At 51.9% G+C, this 14,836-nt stretch overlaps 1 protein-coding gene across 1 annotated transcript; it reads right to left on the reverse strand.

The window, feature by feature from the left end:
* Positions 1-1,351: 1,351 nt before the first annotated feature.
* Positions 1,352-6,051, reverse strand: CALHM1 (calcium homeostasis modulator 1). Its single transcript, XM_006067749.4, has 2 exons — positions 5,368-6,051; positions 1,352-2,919 (listed from the first exon to the last, which is right to left on the reverse strand). The coding sequence occupies exons 1-2, from the start codon at positions 5,917-5,919 to the stop codon at positions 2,437-2,439; spliced, it is 1,035 nt and encodes a 344-aa protein (XP_006067811.2). The 5' UTR covers positions 5,920-6,051; the 3' UTR covers positions 1,352-2,436.
* Between the last annotated feature and the right edge of the window lie 8,785 nt (positions 6,052-14,836).

A 14,836-nucleotide genomic window follows, 5' to 3' on the forward strand; every position in this document is an offset into this window, starting at 1 on the left:
GACCTAAAATTTTACTCTTTCCTTCACATTTCTTTAAAATTTATTTTTATTTATATTTTGGCTGTGGTGGGTCTTTGCTGCTGTGCACAGGCTTTCTCTAGTTGCAGCAAGTGGAGGCTGCTCTTGGTTGTGGTGCTCAGGCTTCTTCATTGCAGTGGCTTCTCTTGATGCAGAGCACAGGCTCTAGGCATGTGGGCTTCCCTAGTTGCAGCGCATGGGCTCAGTAGTTGTGGTTCATGGGCTCTAGAGCGCAGGCTCAAGCAGTTGTGGCCCACATTGCCCTGCGGCACGTGGGATCTTCCTGCACCAGGGATCCAACTGGTGTCCCTTGCATTGCAAGGCAGATTCTTAACCACTGGATCTCTGGATCACCCTCCTTCACATTTGTACTTCCCAATAACTCTGGGCTGGCTTTTTTCCTCTGGACAACAACCCTCCCACCTCCACCGCCCACTCCTAGCTGTTAACACACCCCTGGTCTTCACTCATCTGAATCACCCCCTAGAGTAAGTTCCACCTCTTGGAGGAGGCCTCCAGCCTACCTAGGCTTCCAGGTTTCTCCCTCTTCCCAAATAATTAAAAGGAGAGAGACTGGGTCTCAGAAGTGGGAATAGAGGGAAGGATGCCTGAGGAAGAATGAAAATTATTAACCCAGTATTGTAAGGCTCAAGATCAAAATGAATTCTTAGATAAATGGGACTTAGGTCTCCAAGATGTCTTGGGGCAAGAAGCTCATCTTCTTGGCCCTCTGCTTCCCCCTGGACAAAGGAAGCTTTAGTTCCTTACGTCCCCGCCTTCAGTCCAGGAGGAGGAGAAGCCCTCAGATTTGGAAATCAATACCCACATTATCCACCAAGCACTGAGTGCCTACCACGTGCCATGCACTTTACGTACCTCACCCATTTAATGCTCACACAATCCCATGAGGTAGGAGCCTTATCTCCCTTGTGCAGATGAGGAAACTGAGGCAAAGTGAAGCAACTGACCCAACGGACACAGTTTGTAAGTGGTAGAGCCAGCATTTGACCCAGTTCTGTCTCACTCTTGAGTCTGGGCCATTTCCACACTAGGTAGCTCCCCTCCCACTCCTCCACCCCCACCCCCAACTCAGGACAGAGACCTTCAGCATTGTAGAACCCCCTCCCCAGGGGACGTGGTCTCTGGGAACATGGGAAGACATCAGCTTCCCTTTCTAAATGCTCTGGGGATGGTCTGATTTCCACCTGAGACCTGGATGTGAGGGATGTGTCAGGGCCATCTCCAAGGCCTCTCCATGGCATGTGCTATGGTCTGAATATGTCCCCTGCTCAAATTCATATGTTGAATCTTACCCCCAAAGGCGATGGGACTAATGAGTGGGACCTTTGGGAGGTGCTCAAGGCATGGGATTCATGCCTTATAAAAGAGGCTCCAGGGACTTCCCTGTGTGGTGCAGTGGTTAAGATTTCATGTTCCCAATGCAGGGGGCCTGAGTTCGATCCCTGGTCAGGAGACTCGATCCCACATGCCACAACTAAGACCCAGTGCAGCCAAATAAATACATAAATAAAAAATTTAAAAAGAGGCTCCAGAGACCCCCAGTCTCACCCACCACAGGACACACTGAGCTGGCACGCTCTGCCAACCAGGAAGAGGGCCTCTATCAGAACATGACCACGGCAGTGCCATGATCTTGGACTTCCAGTCTCCAGAATGGTGGGAGAGGCCTCTGTCATTTAGAAGCTACCCAGTCTGCTGTATTTGTTAGAACAATTCAAACAGACTAAGACAGGGGCCTTCCGTGCCAGTGCTAAGGAAGTGTGCAGTCCGCCTTGATGATGTTGAGTGACCTCTGTGGGGAGCCACATCCTGGCTTCTCCCGACTGGACCTAGCTTCTGATATCTTATCCCCTGTGACCATAGGCGTGTTCCATCAGATGGGGCTGTGTCAGGTCCTTATGACCCACTTTGGTCTGTTCAGCCTCACTCAGGAGACCAGCCAAAATCAGAGGATTCCTGCTTCATGAGGTGGCTGGACTTCCCTGAGCCTTGAGCATAAGGGAACTAAGATCTTAAAAAAGAATCACAGATGAGTGAACGCTGGAGCAAGGTGCTCACAGAGCCTGAGAGGAGATAGTGAACCAGGGGTGACGTGGCCTGGGAGGGGCTGGGCAGATGGGAGCTTGTCTCCCCCAAAGGCAGTTCTGAATCCCTCTGACTAATACTGCTCATGGCCCTGTAACTCCAGGACCTTCCAGGATAGTCCCATAGCTGGGGGACTAAGGTCCCCTTCCAACTCCAAATTTCCCACCTCAAATGGGCAGGTGAGTGCCTGGGCACGCAGGTCTGCTCTGCAGCCTACAACCAGCACCTGCAGCCTTCATCTCTTCATCCAGTTTGGGGGTCTGAGGAGCTGTGGGCTCACATCTCATTTCCACCTCTTCACCTGGCCGCGGCTCACACTTTGCTGAAGTAGGTGGCCACCTCCTTGCGTGAAGGCCGGGGCCCACCCCCAGCCCAGCCATTGCCCACCAGTGGCTCCTCCTGGCCCAGCCGCAGGGGCGGCTTGCACTCATGCCAGCTCGTGAGCAACCTGTTCATGGTGCCCTGATCGGTGATGCCATGCAGCTTCTCCCTCTCCTCATCCACCCCTTCTGTGGCAGCAGGGGCAGCCGAGCCAGTGGGGCCGGCGGCCAGCGCCCCGTGGGCGTGACCCAGCTCCAGGTCGTGGTTCATGGCCTCGAAGAACTGCTGGATACAGACCTTGGCGAAGGCCTTGGCGTGCTCCGTGCACGTCTCATCAAAGAGCTTGCGCTCGATGTCGATGTAGTGGGACCAGTACTTGCTTTTAAGGAAGGCGGCCTGTGTGAAGCAGGGCCGCACAGAGCGCACGACAAATGCCAGCAGCGTGGTCAGCAGCACGAAGGACCAGCCCAGGGCCTGAGACGAGAGAAGACAGAGTCAGTGGGCACTGCCCTCCGGCCTCCCGAGCCTGTCCAAGCCCCCAAACCACAGTCTGTGCCAGGGCCTTTAGGGAAAAGAGCACTGACTACAAAGAGCAAATGCCGGCACCTCATGGCCTCCACTTCTCTTCTGTACAATGGGCACAGATATACCATCTCATGGAAATGAGACCGCGTGAGTAAAATGCCCAGTATGTAGGCCTGGCTCTCAATACACAGGACTTGGCTGGGCAGACCTTGGAACTAGAATGCCTGGGTTTGCCCATCTGCACCACAGGCATATTCCAGAGATTTGTGGGATCTGCTCCAGGCTGTTACATTAAAGCAAACACGGCAATAAAGTGAGTCACACCATGTTTTTGGGAGCCCAGTGCACATAAAAGTTGTGTTTACACTAATATAACATGTGCAATAGCATTACGTATAAAAAATAATGTATATAACTTAATTAAAAAATGCTTTATTGCTGCAAAATGCTAGCCACTATTTGAGCTTTCAGTGAGCAGTAGTAGTAAATCAAAGATCAGTGATCACAGATCACCATAGCAAATATAATAATGAAAAAGTTTAAAATACTATGAGAGTTGGCAAAATGTGATCCAGAGACAAGACGTGAGCAAAAGGTGTTAGAGAAACGGCACCAACAGACTTTCTCGATGCAGGGTGGCCAGGAACCTTCAACTTGTGAAACACGCAGTATCTGTGAAGCCTGATAGAGTGATGTGCAATAAAACATGGTCTGCCTGTCCTTAACAGTTGACTGCCTTCTCTGTGCCTCAGTTTACCCACCTACAAAATGGGGCTGTTGATCATAACCATCCCACTGGGTTGTTCTGAGGACTAAAAGTGGCAATAAACAGCATAATGCCTGGTACCTAGTTAGTGCTCAGTAACTGTTAGTCACTATTACTGGCCAACCAGCCCTCACTAACTGTGCCTCTTCCTTTAGGAAGCCCTCCTTTACCTCCCACAGTGAGGCTTCCTCCTCTGAGTCCTGTACCTCGCCTCTGGCTCCTGCTGCTGTCTGCCTTTCAGTCGCAGCTCTCAGTCAGTGCCTCCCATGTGGGCTCCGAGCTGAGCCCTCAGGGGTCACAGAGACAAATTGGACAGTTGCTCAAACTTGTGCTGAAGAGCACTGGACACTCAGGTGCTGGTTCTATTTTTCCAGTAACTCACTGTGGTGAAGGCTGCTCCCCCAGTTTCAACTTCAGGGTCAACCCCAGTTGCACAGAGAAGCATTCAGCCAAATCAGGGTGAGCGAGGCAGGGCGACCACTGTCAGTAGCGGGGGTCAGTGGTTATGGCAGAGCACCCTGGGGCGGGGAAACTGCAGAGCGTGTGCTGGATGAGGAAATGTGGGCCCTGCTGGGCTGAATCTCCAAAAGTTTCAGGTAAACCTAGAAATCTCATTTTTATGTGATAGTTTTCAGGTTTTAGATGATGTCAACTAATTCTAAAATTAAACTTTGAATTCAGCCCCTGAAGTCCAAATGACATACTATAGGCCAGGCAGCCTGTCCTCTGGGCCCCTTTTAGTCTATGAGGTAATTGTTTAAAGGTCAGATGGAGGGTAAAGTGGATGATGGACAAGTGCTCAAACGAGAGGAGGCGCAGGCGAGAAGGAAAGCACTCGGAGTGTGAGGGTCACAGGGGCACCCCGTGACAGCGCAAGCCCCAGAGAGGAGAGTTCAGGCTGGAGGGGAAGCCGGGGCGTCTGGACTCATCGCAGCAGAGTGTGCATGCTTCTGTAGCCTTGTCCCCTCCCTGGCAGGCCTCTGCCCAAGTCTTCCTGCCCATGCACAACAACTGGTGAGGAGTCCTGAGGGGCTCAGATGAGTGGCGGGCCAGAGGGGCAGAGAGCGTGGAAGCAGGGCTCCAGAATCTCCTGTCAGTGGGCCCTCCAGCCCTGCCTTTGGGGCACATCCCAACAGTCCATACCCTCACTCAAGCCTCCTTCCCCTGAGCAGGGAGTACCAGCTGGGGCCATTTGCCAGGGAAATGTACCCAAATGGCCCAGCCACACACCGGCCTCACCACTGCCCGGGCCTGGAAGAGGAAAAGGATGCAAATTCCCCCAGGTTTCCAAACTGGAGCTCAGGAAGGAAGACAAGGGGCTGACTGAGCGGTTGGGTCCACTCAGGGGAAACTCGGGACAGGGCACAGGCCTCTTTCCCCGGGTGGCACTGACCTGAGGAAGGACACCTGCCTCTGCCTTTAGAAGCCCTGGCCCACTTAGGGAAAATATGCCCCGCCACCAAGGAGCTGCGTCTGAGTGGTCAGACCCAGCCCTGGCTGGGGGGTCCCCCATCTATTGGGGAAACATAAGCACGCCCTGGGGAAGCTCCACTTCAAGAGCGGGGAAGGAATACTTTCCGAGGACCCGACCTGTGAGGGGAGCCCCAGCCCAAGGCCATCCGGCCCCTCACCTGCGAGATGCAGCGCAGGTAACGCACGGCCACCTCGCGGGCCAGCAGCCAGTCGCCCTCGTAGATCTCAGGGCAGGGCACCCGGGCCAGCAGGCGGGCAAGCTCGGGTGGGGGCAGGCCGGGCACCAGGCTGCCATTGCCCAGCAGGCTCACGGGCACCGCCGTGCAGAATGCGCAGAGGAAGCATTTGCCGTCGAGCAGCGTGACGGCCACCCAGACGACGGGCGCGATGAGGGCGCGCTGGGCCATGGAGCAGAACATGTAGCGCAGCACGGCGGGGTCCTTGGCCCGGCGGCCTGGCGGCCGCTTCCACTCTTCGGCCAGCATGGACACGTTGTTGTTCATGACCAGGCCGAGCAGGAAGAGCACCAGGGGCGGCGCCAGCAGGATGCCGGCACTGTAGGCAGCGTTGTAGCCCGGCAGGCAGGGGCAGTTGAAGTCGAAGGCGGAGTACATCTGGGCGCTGGCCAGGGCCATGATACCACAGATGCCATTCATGAAGGACTCCTGGTTGGACTGCAGGAACTGGAAGATCATCCGGAACTTGTCCATGGTGCCCCCACGGGGCCTGCTGGCCTCCTCCCGCCTCACCGCAGCCTCAGGATGGCCCCTGAGGCCCACTCTGCCCAGCGGGTGCCCACCTCAGGGCTGAGACAGGCAGAGCTCCAGGCGGAGGCTGGGGCCGCTGTCTCTTTGAACCTTCTAAGTCAGGTGCTGGCCGGGAGGGTGCAGCTTGACCAATCCCGTGGGTGCAGCAGTCTGCCCTCCCCTGCTCCACCCCTCCTGGGTTTCTCTCTCTCTCCACAACTGGCTCCGCCACTGGGAAACCACGAGGACCACACCTGACTGGGACCAGTTCTCTGGCTGCTGGAGAAGGGTGGGGATGGAGGCTCCAACTCAGCTGGGAAGACAGGGCCTTGGGCAGGGTTGAAGTTTGCGAGAACCCAGGACTGCTGCAGAGGCCTGAGCTCCCGGGCCTTGACCCCTGGGCTCCTAGGAAGCGTGTCACCCTCCTTCTGCCCTTCCCATTGGGTCTTTCATCCATGTTGTGTCAGGATCCAACTCGTCCACTAGTGCAGACAATGGTATGATGCTGTAGTGAGGGCAGTGGTGGTGGCCCTGTAATAGGTGTGATAATGGTGGAGGTGTGCCCGTCATGATGGTGATGGTGCTGATGGTGGAGGTGTGCCAGTCATGATGGTGATGGTGCTGATGGTGGTGGTGATGCCAGTCATGATGGTGATGGTGCTGATGGTGGAGGTGTGCCAGTCATGATGGTGATGGTGCTGATGGTGGAGGTGATGCCCGTCATGATGGTGATGGTGCTGATGGTGGAGGTGATGCCCGTCATGATGGTGATGGTGCTGATGGTGGTGGGATGCCAGTCATGATGGTGATGGTGCTGATGGTGGAGGTGTGCCCGTCATGATGGTGATGGTGCTGATGGTGGAGGTGATGCCAGTCATGATGGTGATGGTGCTGATGGTGGAGGTGATGCCAGTCATGATGGTGATGGTGCTGATGGTGGTGGGATGCCCGTTATGATGGTGATGGTGCTGATGGTGGAGGTGTGCCCGTCATGATGGTGATGGTGCTGATGGTGGAGGGGATGCCAGTCATGATGGTGATGGTGCTGATGGTGGTGGTGTGCCCGTCATGATGGTGATGGTGCTGATGGTGGAGGTGTGCCAGTCATGATGGTGATGGTGCTGATGGTGGAGGTGATGCCAGTCATGATGGTGATGGTGCTGATGGTGGAGGTGATGCCCGTCATGATGGTGATGGTGCTGATGGTGGTGGGATGCCAGTCATGATGGTGATGGTGCTGATGGTGGAGGTGTGCCCGTCATGATGGTGATGGTGCTGATGGTGGAGGTGATGCCAGTCATGATGGTGATGGTGCTGATGGTGGTGGGATGCCCGTTATGATGGTGATGGTGCTGATGGTGGAGGTGTGCCCGTCATGATGGTGATGGTGCTGATGGTGGAGGGGATGCCAGTCATGATGGTGATGGTGCTGATGGTGGAGGTGTGCCAGTCATGATGGTGATGGTGCTGATGGTGGAGGTGTGCCAGTCATGATGGTGATGGTGCTGATGGTGGTGGGATGCCAGTCATGATGGTGATGGTGCTGATGGTGGAGGTGATGCCCGTCATGATGGTGATGGTGCTGATGGTGGAGGTGATGCCCGTCATGATGGTGATGGTGCTGATGGTGGAGGTGATGCCCGTCATGATGGTGATGGTGCTGATGGTGGTGGGATGCCAGTCATGATGGTGATGGTGCTGATGGTGGAGGTGTGCCCGTCATGATGGTGATGGTGCTGATGGTGGAGGTGATGCCAGTCATGATGGTGATGGTGCTGATGGTGGAGGTGATGCCAGTCATGATGGTGATGGTGCTGATGGTGGTGGGATGCCCGTTATGATGGTGATGGTGCTGATGGTGGAGGTGATGCCAGTCATGATGGTGATGGTGCTGATGGTGGAGGTGATGCCAGTCATGCTCGTGATGGTGCTGATGGTGGAGGTGATGCCAGTCATGATGGTGATGGTGCTGATGGTGGTGGGATGCCAGTCATGATGGTGATGGTGCTGATGGTGGTGGTGTGCCCATCATGATGGTGATGGTGCTGATGGTGGTGGGATGCCAGTCATGATGGTGGTGGTCCTGATGGCTATGCTGTTGTTGCTGGTTGTGATGGTGGTAATATTGTGCTCATGGTGGTGACAGTGGTCATGGTGGGGACGGATGGTGATGGTGGTGGAGATAGTGCTAAAGGAATAAAATAGGGAGCCCTGAATTTGGAATCAGAGGATTTGGATCTGAGAGGTTGCTAGGGCCCTTTCTGCAAGGCAGAAAGAGCTGTGGCCGGTAAGCATAATGCAGGTGTTTTTATGTCCTGTCTCCTTGTGTCTCGGTGGTTGTGTCTGTGTGTTTGTGGATTATGGATGAAAAATCCTTTCCTGGCTCTCCCTCCTACCTCTACTTCACCAGGTCAAAAGATAACGGAATGGGTGATGGGGTTTCATGCCTGGGGCTGAGGAACCCAGAGTGTCCATGGGAACCAAGCCAAGGCTCCACCATCAGCACAGCAAAGTGGAAGGGGCTTAGAGGGCTCCCTTTGATGCCACCAGCTCTCCCAGAAGAGTGGGTTAGATCCAGCTCCAACTAGATGGCTCCTGTCTGGAGCGAGATGGGGGGCTGTGGGGGCAGGACTGGAGGAGGGCTGGGACTGAAGTAAAGCAAGAGACTGGACAGGGCAGCTCCCTGGGACCCTCAGATCTGTGTGTCCCTGTGTGTCATGTGTCCATGTGTGAAATTTCTGTGGATATGGGCCTCAATGTCTGTGTGTCTACAGTGTGTATGTAACTATGACCATGCAAAATTCTATGGGTCTTTCTGAGACAGCACCACCTCCCACCCCAACTCCACCATGTCCACCTACCTCTCATTTGTAGCAAAGGTTTAGTCTCCCAGGCCTCCCCTGAGTCTCAGATGGCTGACTCAGGAGTTCATTGTTATTATAAATGGAGAGTTCAGTTCAGTTCAGTTGCTCAGTTGTGTCTGACTCTGCGACCCTATGGACTGCAGCACACCAGGCCTCCCTGTCCATCACCAACTCCCAGAATTTACCCAAACTCATGTCGGTTGAGTCAGTGATGCCATCCAACCATTTCATCCTCTGTCATCCCCTTCTCCTCCTGCCTTCAATCTTTCCCAGCATCAGGGTCTTTTCAAACGAGTCAGCTCTTCACATCATGTAGCCAAAGTATTGGAATTTCAGCTTCAAAATCAGTCCGTCCAATAAACACTCAGGACTGATCTCCTTTAGGATTGACTGGTTGGATCTCCTTGCAGTCCAAGGGACTCTGAAGAGTCTTCTCCAACACCACAGTTCAAAAGCATCAATTCTTTGGCACTTTCTTTATAGTCCAACTCTCACATCCATACATGACTACTGGAAAAACCATACCTTTGACTAGACAGACTTTTGTTGGCAAAAGTAATGTCTCTGCTTTTTAATATGCTGTCTAGCTTGGTCATAACTTTCCTGCCAAGGAGTAAGCATCTTTTAATTTCATGGCTACAGTCACCATCTGTAGTGATTTTTGGAGCCCCCCAAAATAAAGTCTGCCACTGTTTCCCCATCTATTTCCTATGAAGTGATGGGACTGGATGCCATGATCTTAGTTTTCTGAATGTTGAGCTTTAAGCCAACTTTTTCACTCTCCTCTTTGACTTTCATCAAGAGGCTCTTTAGTTCTTCACTTTCTGCCATAAGGATGGTGTCGTCTGCATATCTGAGGTTATTGATATTTTTCCTGGCAATCTTGATTCCAGCTTGTCCTTCATCCAGCCCAGCATTTCTCATGATGTACTCTCCATATAAGTTAAATAAGCAGGGTGACAATATACAGCCTTGACATACTCCTTTTCCTATTTGGAACCAGTCTGTTGTTCTATATCAGGTTCTAACTGTTGCTTCCGGACCTGCATACAGATTTCTCAAGAGGCAGGTCAGGTGGTCTGGTATCCCCATCTCTTTCAGAATATTCCACAGTTTATTGTGATCCACACAGTCAAAGGCTTTGGCATAGTCAATAAAGCAGAAATAGATGTTTTTCTGGAACTCTCTTGCTTTTTCCATGATCCAGCAGATGCTGGCAATTTGGTCTCTGGTTCCTCTGCCTTTTCTAAAACCAAATGGAGATGTAGAAACAAAGAATAGCTGGTAACAATTTAGAGAACAGACCTGCCACTAAGCAGTCACTGAACTCCCAGTTCCCTGAAAAATGTAGATAAAGGTCTGACCCACATTCCTAAGTTGCTTTAAGAGGAAGCAGACCCCCACCAGAAAAAAACTGTTGACCACAGGCACTCAGACCACAGACCAGCTGAAACCAGAAGATTAGTGATGCTTGAAACTTCACATTGAGGCCAACTGATCTGAGAACCGTGCCCAAGCTAATCACACACCAGGCAGCCCCGACCTCACACAGCCTAAAACTTTGTCCTCTGACCCGCAACTTGGAGATGGTCTTAGGATATTAGTCCACCACCTTCCAAGATTGCTGGCCTCCTGAATAAAGCAGGAGGCCAACTTTTCCTTTTCCACCAATCCTTGTCCCTCAAGTATTGGCCTTCAAGCAGGGAGCAGTCAAACTTGGTACCAGCCTCTTCCTCTTGTGTCTGTGTATCTCCATGTGACCCACGAGGACTGGCACTGACCGGCACTTCCGCTGGGTAGGCCCTATGCCAGCACTCCACACACGTCACCTCATGGGATCCTCATACAACGTCCCAGGGGAGCTGCTATCGCCCCCATGTCACAGAGGGCGGCACTCAGACTCAGGGAGGTCAAGTCATGACTGTAGGTTCAGGACAGACCTCCTCAAGATGTGCTACTGTTACCGAGTCCAAGCCCACTCTGCTCGCTGCTGCACAATAGGCCAATAAATCCCAGATGAGATGTCAAGACATGTGAGTAAATGTTAGTAGCTCAGTTGTGTCCAACTCTTCGCCACCCCATGGACTGTAGCCTGCCAGGCTTTTCTGTCCATGGGCTTCTCCAGGCAAGAATACTGGACTGGGTTGCCATTTCCTTCCAGGCTTCTTTGTCCATGGGATCCTCCAGGCAAGAATACTGGGGTGGGTTACCATTTCCTTCCAGGCTTCTTTGTCCATGGGATCCTCCAGGCAAGAATACTGGACTGGGTTGCCATTTCCTTCTCCAGGGGATCTTCCCAACCCAGGGATCTAACCCAGGTCTCCTGCATTGCAGGCAGATTCTTTACCACTGTGCCACAAGGGCTTAAGTGTTAAGACAAGGGAAGGACTTTACCTGATAGCCAGCTGATGGAGTAGACTGCAGGCTAGCACCTCAAAATAATCACCTTGTCGGAGCCTGGATGCCGGGTTCTTTTATGGATCAAAGATGGAGGGGAGGGGAGGAAACAAAGTAAAAAGACTATTAGATCCTTGCAGTTGTCCACTAGAACAGCATGCCTCAAGTAGGAGGATGTGTTAGTTTCACTTCCTTACAGTCCTTTACAGGTAGGCTGGCTCAGGGTATTTCCCCGAAGCAGGCCACTATGTATGCCTCCAATAACAAAAGCCTTGAGAGTCCCTTGGATTGCAAGGAGATCCTACCAGGCCATCCTAAAGGAAATCAGTCCTAAATATTCATTGGAAGGACTGATGCTGAAGCTGAAATTCCAGTACTTTGGCCACCTGGTGTGAAGAACTGACTCATTGGAAAAGACCCTGATGCTGGGAAAGATTGAAGGCAGGAGAAGGGGATGACAGAGGATGAGATGATTGGATGGCATCACTGACTCAACAGACGTGAGTTTGAGTAAGCTCCAGGAATTGGTGTTTTGGACAGGGAGGCCTGGCGCACTGCAGTCTATGGGGTCGCAAAGAGTCAGAGACGACTAAGCGACTGAACTGAACTGAACAACAAAAGTGGCAAGATGAGGGTTAAAGTCACAGAAGCAGATCCAGCATGAATTCAAAATTAACCATTTCCTGGTTACACTACTTTGGCATACAGGTTATTTTGAACTAATGGCAGTGGAGACCCTGTGGGATCCAGAGAAACTACTGCCCCTCCCTTAACTAACTTGCAGAACTTAAACTGAGAACTTTTCCCAGAGAAATTTTTTTCCTGATATGTCAGGGCAAATCTCTGGTCACCGAACATCTGCACATCTTCTTATGAAATCATAACCCCACAGACTTTACAGAAGCTAATGCTGTGATTAGTCACTCAGTCTGACTCTTTGAGACTCCATGGAGCCTGCCAGGCTCCTCTGTCCAAGGGGATTCTCCAGGCTAGAATACTGGAGTGGGCTGCCATGCCCTTCTCCAGTGGATCTTCCCAACCCAGGGATCGCACCCAGGTCTCCCTCATTGCAGGAGGATTCTTTACTGTCTGAGCCACCAGGGAGGCCCAAGAATACTAGAGTGGGTTGCCTGTCCCTTCTCCAGGGGTCTTCCTGACCCAGGAATTGAACTGGGGTCTCCAGTATTGCAGGTGGATTCTGGTGGTGAACAGGAATTCTTGAGCTTGTCTTTCAGAGCAACAGACAGGGGAAGAGCCTGTAAAAACCCCTCTGCTTATAAACTGCCTTCGCTTATTAAGCTTCCTTAGTTACTTTTTTCCCTCTTTAAAAAAAACTATTATTTATTTATTTATTTTTGGCTGTGCTGGGTCTTCGTTGCTGCACAGGCTTTCTCTAGTTGTCACTAACAGGGGCTATTCTCTAGTTGCAATGCTCAGGCTTCCCATTGCCATAGCGTCTCTTGTTGTGGAGCACGGGCTCTAGGGATGTGGGCCTCAGTAGCTGTGGCACGTGGGCTCAGTAAGTGTGGCTCTCCAGCTCTGGATCACAGGCTTAGCTGATCCTTGGCATGTGGGATCTTGCCGGATCAAGGATTGAACCCTTGTCTCCTACAGCGGCAAGCGGATTCTTCACCACTGAGCCACTAGGGAAGCACCCCCTTTTTTCCTCTTTAATTGCATATCTTAGTGTCATGTAACCCAACTGACTTATGGAAACTTGGAGTCAGCTCTTTCCAAGGCAAGCCAGCTAAGGCTGGCTGGGACCACCAACCCGAAAACTGGGCCTGCACACAGGTGTTTAATGAAGGATTTTTGACATCTGCTGCTGCTGCTGCTAAGTCGCTTCAGTCATGTCCGACTCTGTGCGACCCCATATACGGCAGCCCACCAGGCTCCCCCGTCCCTGGGATTCTCCAGGCAAGAACACTGGAGTGGGTTGCCATTTCCTTCTCCAATGCGTGAAAGTGAAAAGTGAAAGTGAAGTCGCTCAGTCGTGTCCGACTCTTCATGACCCCATGGACTGTAGCCTACCAGGCTCCTCCTTTCATGGGATTTTCCAGGCAAGAGTACTGAAGTGGGTTGCCATTGCCTTCTCCATCAGAGACTGGAAAACTACCCTCAGGTCCTGCTAAGTGCCTACAGTTTTGAGTATTCAGAAGCATGTAACCAGGTACCCCTCTGTAGGACACCAGTTACCTCACGTTTCCCTTGCCTCCAATCACCTTTCCCCATGCCAAGACCACCGGCTTATTCCATAAATATCCCAACCCCCTTGCCTTGGGGGACAGAGATCTGAGGCTTGTTCTCCCACCTCAATTGTCTTCCCTGTGGGAAAAACTCTTCCTCTGCTACAGATCTTGTCATCTCAGTGTTTGGTTTGCTGTGTGTTGGGCAAACAGACCTGGTTTTGTAACACTTATTGTCCTGTGCATGACTATCCTGTCCTAGGAAGCCTCCAGGCTCCTACCCCATTCCTTAGCTCAGGATGGTTGTTAAGTACCTCATTTTATCTTTCTGTCTCTGAATCTCTCATATATGTGAGATTCCCATACATATGAAATTAAATTTGATTTTCTCCTGTTAATTTGTCTTGTTTCAATTTAATTCTTAAACCAGTCAGAAGAACCAGAAGTGTAGAGGACAGGTTTCTTTCTCCCCGACACCAGCTAAAGGCTACACAACTTGTGGGTGGAAAAGGGGGATTTGAACCCAGGCCAGGTGGGAGTAGGGAGGTGAGGGAGGGGGCAGGGAAGCATTTTTTATTTTTTTGGCTTTCTTCTCAATGCTAGCATGTCACAAGTAGGATACAGGTGGGGAAGGATATTGCTCCCATCAGCCCTCAAGCTGGGCCTTGGATAACTGGAGCACTCAGGCTGGTGGCCACTGGAGGACCCTGTTAGAGGATGCTGAGGAGGGGCACTGGTGGACAGCAGGTGAGAGAGACCCAGCAAAGGGGGTGTCCACCCTTGTGCATCTACTGTGCATCAATGCAGACAGCTGACAAAAGGTCTGGGCGGCAGGCAGAGCCTGGCACACAGCCCCCCGTGTGGAATGTGGGGTGAGGTGACCCAGGAGGCTGGGAGCCCAGCAGGAGTGTGGCTCCAAGAGGCTGCCTGGAATCTCTGCCTTCCATCTGTGGTGGACATGGGTCTCTATTTGTAGCTGATGTACCCTCTTCATGGTGCCCAAGTTGACTTCAGGTGCCGCTCTAAACACATATACACTCTCTGCAAATCCTAACTTCAGTGTGATTTTAAAATACTTGGATTAAAACAGCTTGATTGGATTCTAAATCCATTATTCTTATGATCACTAGAATTGTAATTACAGTTATTGAAAGTCAATGAATGTTAGAGTCTTTACATACCATTCAAGCCATTGTAGATGTTTATATGACTGTAAAAATTGGTTTTAAGTTTATCATCCCCTTTGTTGTTGTTTAGTCACTCAGTCGTGTCCAACTCTGTGCGACCTCAAGGACTGCAGCACACCAGGCTTCCCTGTCCATCGCCAACTCCCGGAGCTTGCTCAAACTCATGTCCATTGAGCTGGTGATGCCATCCAACCATCTCATCTTCTGTCATCCCCTTCTCCACTTGCCTTCAATCTTTCCCAGCATC

This window comes from Bubalus bubalis, chromosome 23 (genome assembly GCF_019923935.1).
Source record: "Bubalus bubalis isolate 160015118507 breed Murrah chromosome 23, NDDB_SH_1, whole genome shotgun sequence".
NCBI classification, from domain to species: Eukaryota; Metazoa; Chordata; class Mammalia; order Artiodactyla; family Bovidae; genus Bubalus; species Bubalus bubalis.

Coding starts and splice junctions, on each gene's coding strand:
- CALHM1 (XM_006067749.4), bottom strand. CDS start 5,919: ATGGACAAGTTCCGGATGATCTTCCAGTTCCTGCAGTCCAACCAGGAG. Junction 2,920..5,367: donor ACCTGCGCTGCATCTCGCAG/GTGAGGGGCCGG, acceptor CTCTCGTCTCAG/GCCCTGGGCTGGTCCTTCGT.